This window comes from Pavona decussata, unplaced genomic scaffold, assembly GCF_977016875.1.
Source record: "Pavona decussata unplaced genomic scaffold, jaPavDecu1.1 SCAFFOLD_55, whole genome shotgun sequence".
NCBI lineage: Eukaryota > Metazoa > Cnidaria > Anthozoa > Scleractinia > Agariciidae > Pavona > Pavona decussata.
Window position 1 is genome coordinate 988,437 of NW_028145477.1, and position 23,794 is coordinate 1,012,230.

General features: G+C 38.2%; 2 protein-coding genes across 2 annotated transcripts; one reads left to right on the forward strand and one right to left on the reverse strand.

Annotated features, from left to right (window-relative positions):
- The first annotated feature begins 9,529 nt into the window (after positions 1-9,529).
- Positions 9,530-11,288, forward strand: LOC146480157 (uncharacterized). The gene has a single exon (XM_085110049.1). The coding sequence runs from the start codon at positions 9,693-9,695 to the stop codon at positions 10,392-10,394; it is 702 nt and encodes a 233-aa protein (XP_084966175.1). The 5' UTR covers positions 9,530-9,692; the 3' UTR covers positions 10,395-11,288.
- LOC146480158 (cholesterol 24-hydroxylase-like) lies at positions 10,455-23,606 on the reverse strand. Its single transcript, XM_085110030.1, has 5 exons — positions 23,530-23,606; positions 19,429-20,079; positions 18,270-18,597; positions 16,773-16,845; positions 10,455-15,807 (listed from the first exon to the last, which is right to left on the reverse strand). Exons 2-5 carry the CDS (start codon positions 20,026-20,028, stop codon positions 15,303-15,305), a joined length of 1,506 nt encoding a protein of 501 aa, XP_084966156.1. The 5' UTR covers positions 20,029-20,079; positions 23,530-23,606; the 3' UTR covers positions 10,455-15,302.
- Positions 23,607-23,794: the final 188 nt, after the last annotated feature.

Consider the following 23,794-nt stretch of genomic DNA (forward strand, 5'->3'; position numbering starts at 1 on the left):
ACAAAAAAATAGTAATTCCGTTTATTCACATCATATAAAAGCACATCGCAGTCTTTGGACTGAATTACGTGTTCTATTTGCAATACTAAAATCCATTTCAATCTATATACAATAAAAGGTGGGAAAGAAAATGTTATATAAACCAATAAAAGACATATACGTTGCATTTGAAATATAGAGATAGGTAAAAGAAAAACCACCTGTTTCCTAAATATTTCATTAAAAATTCCTCTCGTTTTAGGACAAACAACAGGCGGAAAACCGAACAAAACGAAAATAATACCGTGACCTTGTGTCCCGTTAAAAGCGTTGATAAATACACAAGGATTACGATTGATCATTCTGCGACTTGGCAGCACGAACTCCAGTGCAAGCTGATGACAACGAAGTCCAACGACAATTTTTGAAAATTGCTTTTATTTTAACCTTTTGGTGAGTGGATTTGGGGGCAAACAGGAACATTAACGTATATCTGGTCGATCCAAGCAGCATACATATACCGTGACTCAGTGAAATATCAAAATGCCTGCAGTTGAAACGCGTGAAACTGACCGTTATCAGCATTTAACTCAAATCCTTCATCACTTTTCTTAATCCCATATGTTGTTAATCTTAACATGTGTTGTAGTAGTTTCCTTGAGTAACTTTGTTGAATTCTTGATAATGATCTGGCAATGATTTCCCAGTGGCGGGTTCAGTCATTAAGTCGCAACTGCAAAGGCGAATTTTCTTTTGCTGGGTTTGAAAGGAGTCTGTTACGTTCAAGCCACTGAAGAAATTTTCAAGATCTTTCAAGCCTGTTTCAGATTATAACTTACCGTGCCCGATAAGTATATTTTTAAATGCTTTTTCGCCAATTACAGCCATGGTACTTGGCCACTGTTTTTACGGAATTATAAAAAAAATTGACTTCTGCTGAGAAACATTTTTATCACCAAACTCTTTTCAGGCCCGGTTAGTTACCGGGACTTTCGAGGAACGGCCCCCCAGGACCTGTGTAAGGGGTATCGAATGGTCCCATTTGATTTGAAAGTGCTCCCAAAATTGGAATTGCTCGCAAAAATTACACGGGTGCTCGCTTGCTCGTGCTAGCAAAATTTTTGCAACTGCTCACATGCTCGCATTCTCGTTAACATGTGCTCGATTGCTCGAAATTTCTTTAATCCTCCTTTGTAGTTATTTTTGATACATATATACGATAAATCAGTTTTGATAGGGTTAAAACATCCTTACCTCTGGCTTCAGTCTTTCTTCAACAGTTCAGCCTGTAACTATCGTTCTGTTTTGGAGGTGTCAGCCAGATTATTAGCTATTACTTGGCACCAAACATTTATCAGAGGCACCCAATGGAAGGTTTTTCTCAGATCCTCTGAAACGCCATTTTAGGCTATCTGGAGTGCCTAAAACGCTCTGTACTGATTCATTTAAAGCTGCGCTATAATATTTTTATCTGTTCGGTCATACTAGGGGAACTTGAGTCTTCTCGAAATTACTAGGGCATTTTTGTCCATTTCCCAAAAAACTTAGGTCTTATTTCCTTTCCGAAACTCTTAGCTGACCTTTTTTCGGTACCCGAGACGACATTTTTATCAATCCGAAAACACCAGGCCTTAAATTTCCCATATCACGAAAGTTCGAGGCGAAAATTATTTTTAGAAAATTGTAGGGGATTAAGGGCCTTCCGAACAGATAATTTACCGAAACAATCCTTGGGTGCCCCTGATTTATCCTATTAATAAAAGAGAGATTTCGGCTAGCGGAAAATTTACGAAGAACTCGAAGTGCTCACTGCTCGTCATCTGTATTTTTCTAAAGGGCTCGCTACTCGCAAGAAAAATTTGACAACTGCTCGTGCTCGCAAAAATAAACATACTGCTCGCATGCTCGCAAATGCTCGCAAAGACCATTCGATACCCCTTGTGTAATTAAGGAAGTGGTAGATAACAGCCAAAGTTGTTTCACTGAACAGTTATTTTCAAGCCCTCAGTTCCCAAAATTTCCTGGTTTGACATTCCCAAAATAACGAAAAACAAATAGGTGCATGCAACTAGGAAGCTAATTCGTTTGAGTGGCCTCACTGAGTGCGTCATTGAGTTATCTCCGGGTTTCAGCAAAATTTAATCCGGTAAAAGTTATCAATAATTGAACCCAAATATTCAAGTTCCTGACTAGAAACTTGTGCCAACGAGGAAGTGTTAGATAACAGCTCCAAAAACCGGCAGTTAGGGCGGTTTATTTTTGATGACCTTAAAACCCAAAAATGTCTGCTTTCGCAAAGGCCAAAACATCGGAAAACAAATAGCACAATAAGATCATGAGTGGGCGTTACTTTCACCATTTTCAAAGATATAATTTCATCCCGTGTACCAATGAGTTGCCTTCAGGTCAGTTTTCAGCAAATTTAATTAAGCTGATTTTAACCATGTTTTTTTGTTTCTAATCATATTGATTCATGCATATTGGTTTTCACTAATCAAGTCGTGCAATAAATAAAAACTTCCTCTTACTCACGAATTATCAGATTAAATAATGGACTTAGTGATGTGATTAGAATAAGCTGTGCTATTTCGCCCCCTTCTGTGGGTAGCGGTTATCACGTCTTCCTTGAACGCAGGAGACAGGGGTCATAGTACATTACACCATTGCTTTTGAACGTTTACTCTCTTTGTCGGGTCCTTTCACATAATAGGGCATAGCAGTGATCCTTTGCTGTCTGCAGCTTCATGCTACTGAATGGACGAATTTTCAGAAAATTAGTTATCAATTGATAAGAGACCGCAATAAAGGTACTCTAGCTGTTCTAGAAATTTACATGGTGGCAAAAGAGTTGGTGGTGTAACTTTGAACTATTAAAAAGTAGATAGATTTGGTTTTTTGTCTTTCGGGCTATAGCTATTTCCATCATTCTTTAGCTACATATTGATTTTCGGAGTTATCCTCACTCATTATGAAAACCTTACGATTACAGGGATTGGAGCTAAGTTTTTCATGTTAAAATGTTTCACATTACTGAATAGCATCAGAAACAAGTAAACACAGTACAAGAAAAGCCTCTTTCGCTCCTGATAGCCTTTCAAGAGTGCGTTTTCCTGTAATCCGTGATATTATATTAGGCAATCGCTCCCACGCTGATTTTACGTAACATAGCTAAATTAAGAGAATATTCCGTGATATACGAGGCCCAGCTTTGCCTGCCTAACCCTATTTCCGGAGTATTAAATATTGCGCAGTCATGCATTATGAGTGTCTGAGAAAACAGACGTCAAGACTTCGAGCCGACAAACTTAGCGACGTTTGTTGGAAGAAGATCTGATGATGTTTCAAGACCACAAAAATGTTTTGTTTTTTGCGTAGAGCTATCGACTCATCCAAAACTGACAAATAAACCCAAGATTTTCACACTTTTTACGAAGGGTAGTGGGGAGGGGAGCAGGAAAACGCTATGGTTTCTGGCTTGTTCTGTCTCAATTAGATAGCAGGACAATTTAATTAAGAAAAGTTTATCTTTTTAAAATTGTTTCTCGTAAGTCATAATCATAAATACCGTCATACAGGCGGAAGGATGTTTACTTTGAAAAATATCCAGTTAACATCGGCGGGCCCAAGAAAAAAGCACGCAAAAACCTGGAGATGGCCAGAATAAATCGCATAACACACGATAGCGTGACTGGGACAAATGCCATCAGTTATCACCTCGATTCAGAGAAGCAGAACAGCTACCGTATGTCAGCTAAGCTAATGTTGTCATGTCGTCGAGTCAACCGTTGAGTCCAACTTGTATGTAAGCGTAACTCCGGCTAGTAAATCCTTCGCTTGTTATTTACATGTATCAGTATGTAAGTGTAATTTTTATGAATACAGAGTCAGGCATTCGAAATTTCGCCCGCTTGGTCATCCGGGACATCATGGTAAACAAGGAAGTGATTGATCAGAGAAGGGTTAGCCACTGAGATTTAGTTACTTTTTTCTAGAAACCTGAACAAACAGTGCCCAAAGGAATGTGGAGCCATTTGAATAGCTACTGTCCCCCGGATCTCGTTCTGTCAGAGTTAAAAATTTTCAAAACCATTTTTAGCTTGAATTGAATCAACAGCTGAATCGCCTTAATTAAATTAACAATTTGATTGCAGACTATTCATTCGTATTGGTTTTCACGATAAGAAACTAAAACTTTATTAGATGACAAAATCACCTTCAAGGCGGGAGGTATTCCCATATAATAATGAAAAGATCGTCAAATCTGCGAAAAGCGCCAAACTCATTTTCACTCCCAGTACAAATGAGGCGAATTCTTTCTTGTATTATGTAATTGTATTGTATTCTGTTGTTTTTTGTTTGCTAATAAAGGACAAAAGAGTTCCTGTGACTTTAATAACTCTAATAGTGGGCCGGCATTTTAGATAATTAGGATTTAAATACCCTAACTGAGCAGCACCAAACCACTAAATGGTGCGATGACCCGCCATCACATTTGCACGAGATGGGAGCGCTCTCACACCCCGCGCTCCGCCCTTTCCTCAATCAATCTCTGTGTCGGTAGAGTTTGAACTCTTTATGCCTCATTTAATAATGAATAGTCCGGAAATTTGCGTGAACTTATGTCATCACAGAACATCTCGACCTACGATCACGCTATGATTAAGGAACAATGAACGAATACAGTCGGTACAGGAAAACGCACTCAAAACGCGTCGAAACGTAAAGACTAGAGTTGGACATCACTGGTATACAGAATTACATTCCTCTGGAGTGATGCGTGTTACTATTGAGATCTTGACACGGAACTACTTTTGAGATTTATTGACCCGTGTGGATTTTAAAGAGCCATCTTGACCTGTGTGGTTCAATTAAATCTAAAATGATTGTTAGTTCAGGTCTTTTCATCATGAATATTCTGAGTTTCAGCCGACTAAGCACTTTGCAGCGCCTGTCTCAAAGAGCAGGGAATGTATATGGTAGTGACCTGTGAACTTAACGTTTGGTCAACTAACGTTTCTGAGACTGAATTTCCTTTCAGAAAATCAAAGATGTGATATTTCAATTACTGTAAGTTGGATTGGTAATTACGACAATGTGTGTACAGCCATCCGTTTTACTACAGTTACACATTTAGTCTGAAATGTCAGCGGGGAAGGAAAGGGCTGACATTTCAGACTATTACACATGCTGGGAGTACTAAAAGTCACGTGCACATCTTAATAGATTTGTGCAAGCAACTGAAAGTGAAAAGGGTTGACACGCTGAAACGGAAATGTATAACAATTGCAATTTTTTGTACGTTATTACACGTCCGATATCAGGGTCAGCACCAAATTTAGCTCTGCTATACTTAGAAGTAGGTAGTATTTTTTTTTTGAATAACGGCTAAAACAAACAAACAAACATCAACAAAAAGAAAAACAACAAAAAAAAAAATGCTCGTGTTATGTCATGCAGTAAAACGGATAGAGGCATTGACCGGGCTAGAACAGAATAGTTTCAAACGCACACCTATCTTTACATCCGTTTTCATGTGATATCAGTCTGCCAGAGGAGTTGTTGGCTGTTCTTGACTGTTGGATTTTTGGTTGTTTTGTTTTTTCGTATTTCATCGCAACACTTTCTTTCATAAAAACGCATCGGTTTGAAACTGGAAAATCTTCCTGTTGCACTTTTCTTCCGAAAGCTAAATACCTAAAAATAAAATAGAAACGCTTATTTTTAAACGAAAGCATTAAACTTGCGGTGGCGTGAATTTGTAATTAAAGTTGAAGATATAGCTGCCCTGCACGCGCACTGTTCACGGTCAAAAGCGGTCAACATTCGTGGGTTCACGCTCATGTCACGTGGCTATGAACTTCACTTGCCAATGAATGCGTTCGCTTCGGCAGGAAAAACTTGCTATGCAACAATGCTAATTATAGCGCTCAGTACGTACGTACGTACGTGAGGAAAGATGAGGTCAGGATGTGTGAGGTCATGTTCACGATCCCAAAGCTACTTTGATCTTCTTCTTTATCTTCTTTGAAGGAAAAGATCCTTAAAGACCGGTTTAACTGATGTTAACAGTGACCTTATCTCCCTCAAAAGCTTCATATCTCTATCACACATCCTTATAAGTGGAACATACAGGGTGCAGCCGAATCCGATAGCACGTTTACAGAAGTTATTAATAGAAACCAAAATGGCCAGTTCATGAGAGGCTCAGTGATTCAATTCTTGCAAGGAATAACCAAGGAATAAAAAAAAAATTAAAAATGTGTCGAAATGGCCATAGTTTGGCGCGAAGGTGCATTTCATTAAGAAGCTCAGCGAGAACCCAAAGAGGGAGCTCCTTTGGGGCTTTACCGCTCAGCCAACTTCCCGCGAACTGCCCGCCAAACTCAGTCATATGCACGTGCAAAACAATCAAAAGCCGGTTAGCAGGTTGGGTCTGAGCTGTTTGTGTGCGGGTTTTTTTGTGGTCGTCTTTTTCTCAGCCCACTTCATCCGCAGGCAACTGTAAAATTTAGAACCGCACTGGTGAGCGCGAGCATCAAAGTTAGAGCCACTCCCCTCTCCCCCTCCCAGCGGCTCAGTGTTCCCGCTGCAAGTGTGAGAATTATAATTTTGGAGCAAATCCCTGATGCACTGTCCCTGACGTAATATTGAGTTTCGTAACACCGGGGAATTAGTTCATTAGGATAGCTAGTTTCGAACAAGCAAATAGTTGTGCGACTGCCGAAGGAAGGTGAAAGCTGTTGCTATATTTACAACAGGGACAGGGCTATTTTAAATTTAAGGGAGGGGGTTTTTATAACCAAAAGAATGGCCCTTCTGGCACTCCTTTTCTATCCTTTGAATTCGCCCCTTGTAGTGTACATGGTCCACCTAATCCCGCTTGAACTTATACGCAGCAAATGTGACTCAGTTAGAAAGGCTCGTGAGGCTCATTCAATCAACAAAGCTTAAAACATCATTTTTAAAACACACCCTCTTGGTATAAAAAGACGTGAAGAAACACGCCAATGACATGTCTCACACTTGTAACTTGTCACGCATTTTATATTTTAAATCTTCATTTGTAACGATCCTTTTCTGTTTCTTACTTTTCTTTTTCGTTCAGCCCCCGAGGAAGGTTCGTATTGTAAACCGAAATATCGGGCAAATTTTTTTTTCAACAAATATATTTCAGTTATTCTAGCCTTTGTTGTTTATTCTATCAAGCTCGTCACCTCCGCCGTTGGATTTGTCTCAGGCAGTCTGTCGTCAGTATTTTCTACCTCGCCAAGACAGCGCGATTTGGGATTTTTTTTCTCAAAATAGCACATTTTGAGCATAATCAATATCACCCAGCACACAATTTTTCAGATTTTCAACTTTGTAGGGGGTGAAACTTTCTACCCCAGACAAGCCTGGAGAATTCTCTCTTTTTAACCATTATCCAACGATGAGGAAGATAAGACACTTACAAACTGTTGACTGTCTGGAAGCGGCAATTAAGTATGAAGTTGCAGATAACAGGCATAAAAAATGCCTCAAATATTAGCTTAACTTTTTCACAGTGACACTACAAACATCACAGTTTGATTTTTGATTGTATCTCTTTTGACTGCGTTTGTCGTTTGCTGCATTGTTTGTGTCCAATTATCAGAATAAACGTCCACTCCTCGGCAGTATACGCATATGGTGACTTGGGCTTTCGGCATAACTTCACAGTTAAGCCCCAATCACAATGAACTGGTGGGAGGGTGGTGAATAGGTCTACGGATCGGAAGATTTCACAGATATTTTTGCCGCGATTCGATTTCGGATTTAAGGTAAAATTTTACGGGGTTAGCATGATCCTGAAAATGCAGCGGATTGCGGATTTATCCAGTTTTTAGTTCCGGATTTTGCGGGTCTTTGCCGATCATAAAGTTCGGATCGTGGATCTCTTTGTTTTGTGTTGTTTTTGTCATGGCCGAGACGTTGTATTGGTTGTTGATTACATTCTTTTTCTAAGTCCCTGAAAAACTTTAATTTTGCTAAAACTCAATCGCAGTATTGAAGGTAACTGAGCAACTTCGTTTTGTGGATCGACGGATTCGGGCCGGTCAGAATTATCAACCGATCGTCGGATTTGCGGCATAACCCTATTCACCCCCCCCCCCCCCGGGCCACATTTTGGCTTAAGTTTGTAAAATTAGGAGGACTCAGTCACTGAACAATATACTACTGTACTTTTATGAGTACCCAGTGAACACAAATGAGAAATCTTATCACGATGACAAAACGGGGCCGGGCCGGGGAAAGGTCAAGTTTTGCCAACACTGGACCCTACCCCACAGTTTGCATCACTGCTATTTCCGCGAAAATTGTTCAAAAAACCAAGCTAAAACCGTATCATTGGGGCTTCACATGTCGATAAACATACAATTTATAAAATAGGGAAGTACTTGCCCTCTTCCCGGAGAGACACACTGGTTACGTAAGTCTAGCCGTGTGGGTGACACGAAGGTGTGTCCGATCGACTGTCAGTGCGAGCAGGAAAAAAATAATAAAATATCATCTGTCGAACTGACCACGCACGCCACATGTAACCCGCATGCACGCAGCTAAGTGCGTGGTTAGCAAAATCCATATGTTATAGATTCCTTTGTTAATCTTTAAAAAAGAGGAAGATACAGAAAGCTTGTTTGGTTTACAACACATTACTCTCTGGTATTCCTTTTTTTCTCTTTTAGAGGTGAATCACCATCCTCTTCTAGAAAGAACTATGACACTCCCGCTGTATTAACAGCCAGATTTGAGCCGCTGCGACTGAAGCTACTTTAATTTTAAATTCTAATTATCTATATTTGCGGTATTAAAAACCATCGAAGCTAATATCTTAAAATGATACATTGTAGAAATATTTGCCAGTGTTTCTCCAGTACTCTCTTCGTTTGAATTGGTGTATTTTTTTTTACTGTTTGTTCTCAGCGAGTGTGAGGGGGGATTTAAAGAGAGGAAATACAGTTTCCGTTCACAAACATTGATTCATCTTATTAGTAACTACCCTATGTTAATGGCTGGCAGGGTGCTAGCAGGTACCGTAAAAAAACTGTCCACCGCTTTCGCATGTTTTAATCATGCTCTATACTCGGTTGTGTTGAATTTTCTTCCAGTTGGTAGTTTCTATTTTTATAATATTACTTGGGACTATTTTTTAAAAATGGGATGTTTTTTCGAAATTTTCCAAATGTCGTCCGGGATTTTCCCATGAATCGAAAACGCGGTTTCGAAATGCCAGGGAGTGCCCCGTTGCGACGTGACGAAATGTTGCAAGAATATCGACGTCCATTCATCATCTGAAAGCACGGTTGGGTGGTCAAGCCTTTGTAAACTTCCAACAGGTCTTAATCCGCCAACTGCATATTGTTTCCCTGGTGTTATTTTGGACGATGGGTGTATTAACAAAAGAATTGTAAGGCCGGAAAAACCCTTTGACCCAAAATACTCCCCGAAAAAATGTGATTGGTCTAGTGGTCAACGCTGGAGGCTTAGGTGACGTCATTTGATTGACAGGAAGGTTTGAAGAATGCACAAGGTTGCTTTTCATTGCTGCGCGAGAAGAATACACGCTTGTCAAGTGAAGTGGAAGAAAAAATTGTTGGTATATTAACGTGATTTTCTCGACTATCTTCTCTAGAATTACTGGAAAAAAGGAGTTGAAGTGATTTCTAAAGTGACAAAGAACATTTGGTTCGAAAATGAGGCCTAAATTGCTTCTCTTGGTTTGTGTCGCACTGGCGAGTACTTTGTTCGCATCTCATGGCGCAATGGCGGCGGACTTGGACGGATTGATAAACATTGACGACTACGACCCTGCTGACTCAAAAAGGTCTGAAAGTAATAGTAAGCCCGTAGATCGCTCTGATGGGGAAGGAGACGACGAGGAATATTCAGGGGTGCAATCGGATGAGAGTGGAAGTGGTAGTGGAGACAACACAACAGATCCAAGCATTGTCGATGTATCTGTTATGAGCCCGACACCCGAACAAACTTCATCGACGACGACTGAGACCAGTAACGTGATTACAGAGGATACCGAAAAACCCACAGAGGATCCAGATAACAACGTTGGCGGAGTGGATGGAGACGAAACGGGAGATGGTGACATGCTTGGCGGCGGTGTTAGTGCGAAGACCGGTGTGGAGGATAACTCGTCTGACAAATCACCAAACGCTGAAGCTAACATCGACGACGAACCGGCCGAGAAAAAGGTTTTAAGAGTTCTTACCACAGAAGTCATTGCAGCTGTTGTCGTAGGGGCTGTTTGTGCTGTGATTCTCATTGCGTTCCTTGTGTATCGACTCCGGAAGCGAGATGAAGGTAGTTATGCTTTGAGCGATGCAGGGTACAAGGATACCTATAAGCTACAGGGTGACACGGGGAAAGAAGCGTTCGTTTGAAGCGAGCAAACGAAACATTGACTCTATAATTATTTTACAGGCTGAACTCTTTTTGAATGAACAACAGCAACTTTTTTCTACCGAGGTTACAGTAATACGCCGTTAGATTCAGAGGCACGTATATTATGCGATCGAATTAGCTAGAACAGAGCTATCGATGGAGTTCGCATTGCTGCGGAAAATGAAAGCAGTATAGAGTCTTCGCGTTTCGTAACCTCCTACTTACTGGTCATAAAAATGGCAACACGATGGCTTGTGTTCATATTTTGGTATTTTTTGAGGTTTTAAGTACAAACGAAATCAGTGCCACATTTATTTTCATATAATTTGAGGTTTTGACAAGTGATTAATTTTGCCAATCACCATTTTGGGATGTTCGTTTCCAAGACAGTTTTTGTAGGTTGTTTTGTACATGACATATTAAAAATACTTATGATGTTCTTAACCATATTCTTTTTAGTGTCAAAATATCATTTAAGAAAAGCATGAATTGTATTATAGAGCATATTCCACGAAGAAGAAGTAGACGATTTTTTTATTAGAACAAGGCGACGATTCGCAATTACAATGCAAGTTTCGGCGCCATGCAAAATGTTCCACCAAATACAAGTCAGGTTTGTAGCTTCAAAATATTGTCAAGTAAAGTCTTTTACAAAGTAAATCTACAGATCTGAGGTCGGTAATGGTATTTTGAAGGTTTAATGTTGGCCAGGAGACAGAAACTGGGCCAAGGGGCGGTATTTAAGTGTTAATTTAGCGGATTTGCCATCAGGCATTCTGTAGAATATTCACAATGTAATTATATAAACCACTTCTCTTTTGCAAACCGCACTAACATGTGAAAAGTGCTGTACAGGACAGCTCGTTTTTGTAATAAATAAACCTTTGAAGTAATTTTCCACGTCTTTTAGTTCCATTTCATTGGATATTGTACATCGTCAGCTTGCCTTGTTTATCTGTATTTGTTCGAAGAGGTAATCGCAAGCTAAGATGTGAATCGAATACTTCATATCCTTTGTGGTCGCCGTTCCCTTTTCGGTCGGATTTCAGTTAATACCTTATAGTTCTGAAACACGTTTCCAGCTTATCCTGTGCCGAAAAGAATGTGTGTGCTAGCAAAGCGAGACATTACTGTATGGATTTGAATTAGAATTTAGATTGTATATTGGTCTGTGCGCGCAATTCTTACCACCGATCTAATTTCGGTCTCACTTGAAATCCGCCTTGTTTGCTCTAGAAGTTAAAGTTCCGACACGCTTTTACTCTTCGTTTGGCAGTTCTGTTTTACAAACAGTTCGGTGTTTTAAACTACAGGCTTGCTAAATGGTCAATTTTCGGTCCTCGGGGGATTTTTAATGCAAAATGACATGACAAGGATTTGGATAAATACAGTCTTGCCGACTGCAAGGCGATAATAACTTATGCAAAATATGTAGAATGTCTTGAGATTAGTTGTTTGATACGTGGAAGATAATATTCCGTTATCACAACGGTCCTTTGTATTCTGCTTAAAAAAAGTTCCTTCAATTTGGACATTTATAATTTTTTGGGCTTGGTTCTAAACTGGATCGTCCCATGTTTGCGTTCAGAGGTAAACCCAATGGTAAACCTCTTGGGTTTAGTACGTATATCCTTTCTTTTAGAATTGTACATGTCGGCGAAAGTAGTTTCTCAGACAAGATTGATTGCTTTCTTTCCCCAAGACTTCTAACTGCACTACTGTGTACCACAAACCATGTCCAAACTGCGATAGGAAAACCAAGGAGAGATGTTTAGAATGGAAATGTATGAAGAGAGGGTCATACGAGATCTTGCGACCTTCATGTTGTGAAGTGTGTGCAAAGGTTGCATGCCATTGCATGGCTGTCAAAAAAAAAATTAAATCGTCAAAATGCCTTGTTTTTTGTTGGACAAGAAACTGATTTATTAAAGAAAGGTGCGACACCTGATGCGAAAATTACCTCAAAATGGTTTTTAATGGCTTCTAGGAAATCATAAAGTCGAAACTATCAAAAATGCATTTCATTTCGTCTGCAGAAAAAAGTAAAATGTGATGCATGTACAAGACGGGTAGAATTACTGACAAGTGTCAAGTGTGAAACAGGGAGGAAAGGTTGTCATTCTGCCACAAAAAGATGTCCAGTTGGCTTTTACAAAAACAATCTATTTGGCATTTGTACCATAGTCACATGTTTCAGACAGGAAAGGATAAACAGCCATTATTACATGGTCAGTGCCAAATTAAAGATTGACAAAATATTCTAAAATTACCAGTTGATCTGCTGAAATATTCACTATTTTTGTTTTTGAATGCTTGGTAGGAGATCATGGCTCACAAAATAAATATGACTATCATATTTGCAATATCCTTGACCTCACAAGTTAATACCCTTTTATACACAACTTAATACCTTCAGTACATAAGGAAGTTTCTTTTGCCAACGTCAAAACTGGATAATTAGTACATGTAAGGAAATATCCTTAGGAGGAATGACGGGAGGTCAGACCTGTAGCTTCTCTAATATTAACATGGAGAAAGGTAGTTCTTATTCAGCAATGTGAAGCAAAAGATCAGGACAAAAATGACAAATATTGTATGATTGTTCACCAAGGTTTACCTCTGCTACTAGGGGGTTTGGTGTCCCACAGGGTTCCCCACAAGTTCAAATAATTTGTAAACCTTTTTTCCCCAGCTAAGCCTGTCCTGTATGTAATACATACCAACTTAAAAAAAAACATACACAAAAAAACAAAAATACAACTAAAAATAAGCCAGGCTAGATTTACTTTCATAATAAAGACATTTTTGGTGTATTTGTGCCTCTGAAAGGGTTACGTTAGCATGCAAAGCTAATGATTTCATAGCTCTAGAAATAATGTATTTTTTTTAAATGGAACAAGCTCATTAAACAGCAGTACTGTGACACAAACTCCACTGTGGCAGAACCCATGCCATTATACAACTCCCATACATAACACGTCACTGTATTTTCATAGATCAGTCTATTTTTAGTGCTAGGTTTTAAATTACTACTTCCTGTGAACGTTCAAAAATTTTGGTCCATATATATATATGTGAAGCTAGGCTCTTATGTGGAGTCAGAACATGTTCCATTTCATTAGAAATGAATTATTACAATGTGTTTACACTGGGTAAATAACAAAAATTACAAATTCTATCTTATGGGACTGGGATTTACAAAATCAAAATTTAAGTTAACAAAATTTCTAATATTTATAAATAAATATTACTAAAGATATCCCCCCAGGAACAAATTTATAGTCTAAAAATTATTGGGACTAGGATTGACAAAAGACTTCATTGAAGTCAACAAAATTTCAAAATATTATGCTCATACTACATGTATTGTGCTCCAGGAAAAAAACCTTACTCGTGAACCCCATGGAAAGTCATCGGAAATTCCTAGGGGGAGGGGGTATTTTAGAAGCAAAGTACTGAATGAAGCTAAATTGGAATAATTTCCTGGGGGAAGGGGGAGGGGGGTGCAAAACAAAAAACCTTCCACGGGGGAGTATGGATATTTTCTGGAACTGCACATTCCGAAAGATAACCCCCAAGTATAATATTAAAGTTAACTTTTCCAAGCTTTTGCATTTAGCATTAGGATGGTATTAGGGTAGAAACCTTATCTGAAATGAAAAATATCCAAATGTGATCAGAATTCTATATACAGTTGACTCCCTTTATTGTAGACACCCTCTGGACCGCGAGTTAGTGTCCTTAATAGCGAGAGTCCGTAATAGCGGGAATTTATTTCAGTCAAAAGTCCGCAATTTATTTTTGCCGGGGATTTAGCTGCTGCCCGTATTATCGGGGTTTCCCTAATAGCGAGGTGTCCGCAAGGCGAGAGTTGACTGTACAGGGTATACTTTAAATAAATTGAGAAATTGTAAATACACTCTAAATAAATATGAGGGCTCATAAATTTCAGAACAAATAATGAGGACATAAATATTCAAAACAATTAAAGATCATTGTGGCATGAGGGGGAGGGGTGGTATTTTGGGGTGATAAGTTTTATAAATATTTATTATTGCTTATTTGACCAGATTTAAATATTTCTAGACCGAACACAACTTCTATTTTTGGACACAGTCACTTTTAAAATTAGAAGCAGTACACAAAGTACTGTGTATTCCCTTGACAAGTAAATGATAATTTAATAAGGGTTAATAATAGTTCATTTCAATTGCACTTTTTCCTCAGAAGTCCAAGAAAGCTTTAAATTATTGAAAAAAAAAAAAAAAAACAACAAATTATCAAATCTAGCCCAACTGAAAAACAACTAATAATAGTTAACAGTTTAATTAATCAATTAATTAAGACACATGAACTGAACAACATGGCAAACCCAAACTATTGGCCTTCTTTTGTTACTGTGCATACGTTCTGCGCATCTCAAGATACTCGAGTTTCCTATGGGTGGTGCCTACTAATACAGGGATATTTTTTCGTGGTTTAAAAACTATGCAGAGAAAGCAGAACTTAGCAAGTGCTCTTGGGATCCAAAACGAAAATTGGGGGTAACCATGCATTTTTCAGAGATAATAAAGCTTCAATATGGAAATAAAACGCCCTAGATTGCTTTGTAGTTTACTGCTTTTTTGGACTGTTCTTGCTTAATTATCTCTGAAAAATGCGTAGTCTCCCCCAATTTTCTTTTTAGATTGCAATAGCCCTTGCTAAAATATGCTTTTCCTGCATAGTCATAAACTGCGCAAAAATACTTCAATATTAGTAGGCACTGTCCTTAATTCATATATTTAATTATTAAATTAAATGGAATTAAATGAATGTTAAAAGCCAGTGTAGGCACCCCCCTCCCCCACCCCTTGCTGGCTGAACCCAAACAAGATGTTAGAGGGTTCTAAATAACCTCCTAGAGGTTAATGCACTCTTTCTTTGATGGTACAAAGGACTCCATCTTTTGGATGCACTGTCAGTCTCTCCTCTCTTTGCAACGTCTGTCCAGCAACCAACCTGAATTTAAACTTCTGAAAAAGCCGTGACATTAGAATGGTGGCATTGATGCTTGAGAAGACCTTGCCAATGCAGATTCTCGGTCCAGAGGAGAATGGAAAGTAGACAAAGTTTGAGATCTTGTTTTTGTCGTTACCAATCGCAAATCTGTCAGGATTGAAACTTGCAGGATTATTCCAGTATTCCGGGAGGTGATGAGTGGCATAGATGGAGAAATTAAGTGTAGTTCCTTTGGGAATATCAAACAGTCCAAATTTCTCTGGCTTTGTTGTGATGCGAGTTGTTCCACTGGCTGGTGGATGTTTGCGGAGACTTTCCTTCAGAGTTTGCACAACATACTCTAGTTTCGCAGTGTCGTCATATTCAATGGTTTCTTTGTATCCTAGTACATCATCAACTTCCCTGAATATCCTGGGAAATAAAAAGGAATACCTTAATCACGCCATCATCCAACATGTGGATGGAAACTACTGTACTCGATCTGAAGCAAGATCACAAACAGAGGCCTCATGCATCACATACAAGTTAATAGAAAAACTATCTATTGTTTTGCCAACATTAGGGAGCCTGGGTGTTTCTTGCACAATAGTAAAATATGACAATCCTTTCTCTGATCTGGACAACATCATGATTTAATAATAATAATAATAATAATAATAATAATAATAATAATAATAATAATAATAATAATAATAATAATATAATACTACTACTAATAATAATAATATGTATATATATTTTATTGATTTATTCATGTGCTATTTAAGTTTCGCTTGGCTCACAGGTTACGCTATGCGCCCTGTGTTGCTTGCATACAGATAGTTTTAAGTACTGTAAATAATAATAATAATAATAATAATAATAATAATAATAATAATAATAATAATAATAATAGTGTACTATGATTTAAAGCACGAGATGAAACAGATTTGGAACTGCCAAACAGTCTTGGTCATTCCAGTAGTCATTGGTGCATCGGGTACAGTCTCAGGTGGACTTGGTAAATGGTTAAATCTGCCGCGTATGCCCTACAACATGGAGCTCTGACAGTGTGTACATTTTCTGGGGATCTCCAAAATTCTGAGGAAAATGCTAGACACATGATACATGTATTAATGCATGACAGTCAGCAAAGGAAAGAAAAGAACGTGCAGAGGATCCTAGGCCACAGGTGGCGACCAGATGCTCTGCAATTCACTTTCTGCCCAAGTAGTGACTGATAATTTAATAATAATAACATTTATTTAATAATAATTATAATAATCGACAAATTTTTCTATGGATCACCAATGTATTTTTAGTCATATAGACTGACGTCATGTAACTGAAAACTAACTATATGCAAACTTCAGACTCAACCTCAACCAATCACTGACCTGTTTTCAATTTCTTCATTAAGAAGTGTTTCTAACAATGCAAAGCTAAGTTGATTGGCTGTTGTATCTTGACCTGTAAAATCATATTAATCATAATAATTAATTAATAAAATTATACAGACATAAATACAAGGGTACTAATTGAGCCAAAAATAATCCTGTATAAATTTATGCAGGGGGTAGGGGGGAAGGGGGGGGGGAGTAGGGACTTACAACACGGCACAGAGGAAGGGAAATCTATAACAATTTCATTTTGGGTCAAAAATAACTAATAACAAAAATAAAAATTCCAACTGCCATGTTTTGTGCGCAGAATTTAATCATTTGTATGATGTTTTTTGTTTAGGGACTGTCTTTAATAATTATTTTTTCCATTACAAAGCCAATTTACTCATTATCAAAAATTATCAAAGGGATAACTGTCACACAGCAAGGTTGTAATTTTAAGTTGAATGATTATCCAAATTTGAGGCACTTTCTAGAATGGGATGCTATATTGCAAATGCTGCAGGCATGGTCCAAGCGATTTTGCTTCCCAAATATGAGCAGTAATTTTAAAGGGGATGTATCATGGGGTTTTTGATAGATCTTTTGTCAAAAATGTTGAAATAAGACCTTCAATTGGCTGCCAAATAATTCTAGAATGACAAGTGGAAAGAAATCAACTCAATTCTTGAAAGAAACAACTCATGATCTGTTCTAGCGCATTCTGGAAACAAAAATGCGAGAACTTGAAAAACATTAGCGCAACATTTTTCAAGGTTCAATCCATACCAACCTACACTGTCTCTGGCCAGAGGCACTAATTAACAGTTTTATTGCACTGGGGTAATATTTATAGCAAACTTGACAATTATTTTGTTATTTTGTTGACAGACAAACAAATTTTTTGGGTTTAATTTGAAATTTTTGAAATGACAGCTTATTTGCATGATGCTTCCCCTTTAACTTAATATTTAAAAAAAAAAAAAAAAAGAATTTGCCTAACAAAACATGTTCCGATGAATTAAATCCTTACAACTGTCTGCAGATGTCAAAGCAAAAGCAACACCTAATTGTTTTATTTAAATAATCTTCATGTAGCAGTAACAATCATATTATTAGAACTTATATAAATCCAACCAGTATTTAAAACATACATTTATTAACAATTATTACATGGAATTATTAATATTGCCTGATTCTTAGCGGACGAGGCCGTAGCTTAAGTTGGCTAAAATCAGGGAACTATTCCGCGAGATTGAGCAGGATAATTTTTTTATTATTCAACACATTGATAACAAGGACAGTTTTATTGCAGAAAAGCTGCATGGAGATCACGACCTCTAACTTTTGCCATTTTTTCTCTGACATACAGCTGTAATACATGTACCGGTGTGGGATATCACTCACATATCTGGAATGGGCAGTGTTACAATGCGTCGAATATGAAAGCAGAATGTATGGTTAAGGAGGCTTAGAAAAGCTGCGAGTGTTCTGTACATATATATATGTTACCTGCAATGAAGAAAGTAATAAATTCATCAACAAGATCCTCAATGGAAATGCTGGATGGAGAACCTTGTAGAATCATCCCCAGAATGTCATTGGGGAGTGGCTGATCTTTCTGTATGGCCTCCATTCGTTGCTGTATGCAGTCTTTAGCAAACGTTCGTAAAAAGGATAGTGATTGATGAATGGTTTTCTGGTACGAATATCTGTAAAATGGAAGGCATAGAAAAGGATCTCTGTAGCTCTCCTCAAAACCCTCTAAACATTTAAAGAGGCAATCAGGAATCCCACTGTTGCAATCATCCAAGCACTTCAAATCAATACTGAATGCAACCTACGAGACAAGAAGTAAACAGCATCATCATCATCATCATCATCATCATCATCATCATCATCATCACAGCTGAAGTACAGAACCATTCTCAGGCATGTCAAATGATAATTATCATAATGAATTGACTGTAGATTTCTCAGAACCATTGCTCTACCATTTGGACGTGAGCTACAGAGAAATGTAAACAACACATTCAATGGATTCAAGGAGGAGTTTCCTACCCTTAAAATGGATTAAGCTATAAATCCTGGTTTAATGTGAAATCTGACTCGAGTGTCATTACACATTATTAACTTATACAATAGTACAGTTTTGACTTAAATGTTTCTTTACCATTAGCTTGAAATATATTATTAGCTTTGCTTGAAATCAACTTTTAATGAGCGAGATGAAAACCTAGGTTAACACTTAATTGTGTATTAATTAGTGCTAATTGGCTTTCCAACAACTAGGCCCTAAAAAATATAAGGCAGAGGAGTTTCAACAAACCCAAACCTCTTTGGGCAAAAATAAGGACATCTACCAACAAACAATCTTTGCAGTTAAAGCATGCAAAAACATGTACACCTCTTGCTCTATTGGTCAGGCATTCTGTGCATGTCTAAGCCAGAAACTTACAGTCCTCCATTTCCATACTTGGTAACTGTTTTTAATAATAGTCTATTGTAACATACATTAAAATTTTGGGAGAAATTCAAAGCATTTAAGTTCAACCAATTTTATGATGATTAAGGATCACATTCCAAACCTCTTTCAAGGGGGTGATTTCCTTTTTATTTTCTCTTGTTCATGAATTATCAGTGGGTTTGGATAGTGCAATTTTCTAACTACCTTTGCAATGGCACCAAGAGTAGCTTTTTGAAATTCATCAGCCATGTTAATGACAGTTTTTCCATCGGCAAGTTTTGTCAACCTGGCAACTAAAGCATCTGCAGCGGCATTGAACTGTGGTACAAGATCCTTTAAATATCCTCGATGAAATGCTGGATTTACCCAAAGCCTTTGCTCTTTCCACCTCTCATGATTCACCTGCGATAACAGACCAGATCCAAGGAACCTGTACCTTCCAAACAAATAAGCTACTCTGTTGTAGGATGCAGGCCCCTTTGGAAGATTTAGAGATATTAATCCGTGTTTTATCAATTCAGGACTTGATATTACAACAACTGGAGAATAAAAATGCCACCACACAAAAACAGGTCCATAAACGAGAGCATAGTTAAGACAAACATCGCACCAAAGACGCCCCTCAGCTTCAGTTAGATCTGAAATGTTGCCGCAGAAGAAACTTGTCCTTTTTGGTCCAGGAAGGTGGTCATATCGCCGATGTTGATGCCACAAAAGAAGTACACACACCAGAAAGACAATGAGAAATGCTGAGAGAGTACCAAGGGTGATAACTGACAAAGTCCAGAAGATTGAAACCATCATGGATAACAGATTGAAACAAACTTTCTTTCCAGCAGTCAATTTCTTTTTAGCCTGAGAAAAAGAAACAAAGTGATTAATGGAAAGACATAGACTAATATTATTATGCATGTACCACTGCCATGTTTAAACCCACTCCCACAGTATCCGGTCGTTTCGCTACACCGTTAAGTATGAAAATGTGCTTATTTCTCGTTCTTAAAGTGAGTTCAGGTGAAATATTATCTTAGCTGTTTCTACGTTTCACAGTGTTTGCATGAGAAGCAAATTGAGTTTAAATATTAGAGAATATGTCAATTTTAAAATGTAGCGAATCGACTGAACTGCAATGTAGCGAAATGACTTAGTAGTGAAAGGACCGCTAACCACTTCCACTGTAAGCTGTGTGGAAGGATTATCTGCTCATTCTTTCGCATAGTCGTTTCAATAGTTCATTACACTGCAAGTATCAAAATGCAATAATTATTATTTCTCATAATTTGTGCTTGCATGAAAAAACAACCTCTATGTACAATGTTTGTGGGAGGAGTAAAGTGAAAGTATTAATAAATCAATTTTAAAATGTAGAAAATGAATTTAACTGCTAAGTGTATTCTCGGTTTTCACTGTCACGCCATTGAAAAAAAAAATCGAAACCATTCCATGAATGAAGTCAAGAAATTGACATGGTATAGAGGATAAATAAATAAGGCATCTGTCCAAGTGTCAGGACTGTGCGGCATTCCGTACTCGAGTTATTTGACAAAATGTTCCACATAAATTTATAGAGCTTAGTATGGAGACGCCATGTTTGTGTCCCTCTGAGGGGCACAAAGATGGCGGCCGGAAATAGGAAAAAACATCTGGAGTTCACTTCTGCCAGAAAAGATGTTTGTTTGCCCTTGTGAATTTTCGAATGTTTAGATTAATATTTCTCCTCAAACTTAAATTGTTTAGAATGCTGAAAATCACACGAAGAGTCATTTTTAAGATACGGAATAGCTCTGTCACGGTCGTCCTCCTGATGTCACGCACGATGGAAACTCGGAAATTGAAACTGTTCTATTTGCAAAAGGAAGCACGACATCGAGCTAAGAAATCGTGAACAGACATATTTTTAGGTAATCTTTCCTTAAATGAAGGTAAAAATTTTGTAGGCCCCCCAGTTTTGAATTCTAGAATTTGGTGACGTCACATGAAAATCAAGAATAGTTATGTTAAGCAAACCGTCCATAACCGTACAAAACTGTTGCCTAGTTAAATACAGTGGAAGCTCTCAAGCGCACACCCTCGGGATGCTAAAAAGGTGTCTGTAACTGAAGCTGGCCGCTTTTGAGAATGGTTCTCGTAACCTGAGCCACAGTGGAGTGGGGGATAGATGGCTACTCACAGAGTTTGCCCAGCTAACGATAAACATAATTTGGGAATGCAAAAAAATACCAAGTTCAACATATTAAATGATTTTTGTGCAATGCTGCGATTACTGTAATTTAAAAATGCACTGTGAAATCATTGTGATGAACAGCGATGTGAGGTTGATTGACTAAAATAGGATTCAGAGGCTAACGGGATTTCCTTTCAGGTGTCCGCTTATGGGAGCTTGAAAACAAAGGAATACTGTATAAATCATAACCCCTGATGGCTGAAAGTGTCTCCGGCCACTTACGGCAATATGTTAATTCAGAGTTTGTATGGGAGTTCAAACAGGGTTTTGTGAAGACGGTTGTAAGTAGAACTGTCCGCTTACAAAAGAGAGTGTTTGTTAAGAGAGCTTAAATTTCACTGTCAGTAGTACTTTCAGCAAAGAATTAGGGTTTAAATTTACATGAGTTAAGATGGTAAAAGTTTATAACATCACACTGACTGACAAAAACTAAATATAAAGATGAGACAGGCCTTTTGTCTGAACTGCATATAAGGCACAAATTATGTGGCAGGTTTCTTTTCCTGAGGTCACAGAAATGTTTTGCCAATCTCATGCTCAAGCATTTTCGTTGCACTATCTTGACATATTTTATAGTGTGAATCCCTCAGTTTTATTTATCTGTAACATTTTTTGCCTACTCAACTTCTACAAAACCGCAAAGTTTTGGGAACATTACTTTCAGTTGGTCACTGTTTTCGATTTAGACTGCAAGCAGTATCTTTCTTCTCCAGCTGATTTCTGCAGTGCTCATTCACTTTTCTAATTTGCGTAATTTTACTGTCACTTTGTGTGCATGCATGAGTGATCTGAGTATGATTACTCACAGTCTATTTTTGATTCAAAGATACTTTGAAGTATTATTAATATTACAGAGGTACTGAAGCAGTTGTTAAATACTTTCAGGTACTGGGTAGTCTTTACTTCCCTTAATTAGCTATACCTTTTGATTACTACTCTGTGACCTGGGACCTGCTGTGTAACCCGTGACCTGCTGCTTATGAAATACCGAACAATACACTTTTTATCCATTTTATTTTGTAGTGGAAAGACAGTTTGCAAGAGCAGTACACACAGAGGGTCCCCAAAAGGGGTTCTTCAATCCCGCCATCCTGGACAAAATTAGTAGTAGGTATGAGTAGGTTTCTGAGAGATTCTCCTTTTCGGTCAAAATGTAGTGAGATCTCTCTGTTGACCTTTTGATTTTGAATGATCATGAAGGAAACGACTCAAATTTACCGGATATAGGTTTTCTTATCATTCGAAGCCGTTTGAATTCGTTCCTTTATGCCATTTTGTATGCTAGCTCTGTGGAATTTGATTAGTAGGCTTATCAGCTCCAAGTTAACTGCAAGGTCTCAGGGAGCACTCAAGAAATTTTATCTGTAAAGACATAGGACCCGTAAATTTCTTTTCTCGTCCAGGACAGTGACAACTAGCTTTTTCATATTTGTACATTTTCGACACTGGACTTCCCAGATCTCATTTCTTTAGAGTAACATTTCCCGCATCCCGCTTCATAAAATCGTCAAATCCTGCGTCCCCTCCCTCATTCCAATCCCTAATATTGTTGCTCTTTTCTGCTAAAATCCCGAATCCTGACCTTTAAAAATGCCAAATCCCGGATCCTGAAAAACCAATTGGGGACTCTCCCAACAATGCAACATTAAAAATTGGGGTCACTTTGTTCCTGCTTCATGACTCGCTCCAATCTGCAATTTTAGGCAGAACTCAACGAGATCTTGCTTGCACGTGCAGAGGAATTTTCTGATAACTTGTGTGTGCACTTGCCATGCTCTGCAATTTTGGGACGTCACACAAGAAGAACGGCCGCTACAATATGTCTCCCTTTCATATCCCTGCTACATGTCCCCAATTGTATCCCGACTGATAATATAGAACCAAGTTTCAAATAAAGGACGGCATGAAAACTACTTAGAATGTAGATACAAGCCTAGCTTCTCGTAACAGGTATGATGAAGTTCCCGCTTGGAAATCTGGGTGGTTTGCATCGGAATACGAGTTCAAATTCGTCAGACGTCAAGAAAATTAAGCTAATTTTATCGTAAAAAGAATAAAAAAGTGAGTAAGTGACTACTTACATAATAATGATAGAAAATTGAAGTTAATTTCGAAACCCTCCACGGCCGCCATATTGGAAGTGAACGTAATCAAAAACGATCCAAACTGGTAACGAGGTTGCCCTTCCGAAGTTCATTTAGGGCCCTCCGGGCCTTCCGGGCCCTAGTTTAACCCCATCGCCAGAGAGAAGGCATGTTTCACTGCTTAGTAACTACGCTGTGACCTGTCAAAGGTCGCCCAAATTCTGTACAAATGTCTCTAATATTGAGATGGCGTTCCCCAAAT

What these genes read in the sequence shown, in the direction of transcription:
- LOC146480157 (XM_085110049.1), top strand. Translation starts at nt 9,693, where the DNA reads ATGAGGCCTAAATTGCTTCTCTTGGTTTGTGTCGCACTGGCGAGTACT.
- LOC146480158 (XM_085110030.1), bottom strand. Translation starts at nt 20,028, where the DNA reads ATGATGGTTTCAATCTTCTGGACTTTGTCAGTTATCACCCTTGGTACT. An exon ending in CTCTTGGTGCCATTGCAAAG is followed by an intron (nt 18,598 to 19,428) that starts GTAGTTAGAAAA and finishes CTTGTCTCGTAG; the next exon opens with GTTGCATTCAGTATTGATTT. An exon ending in TATTACTTTCTTCATTGCAG is followed by an intron (nt 16,846 to 18,269) that starts GTAACATATATA and finishes ATGATTTTACAG; the next exon opens with GTCAAGATACAACAGCCAAT.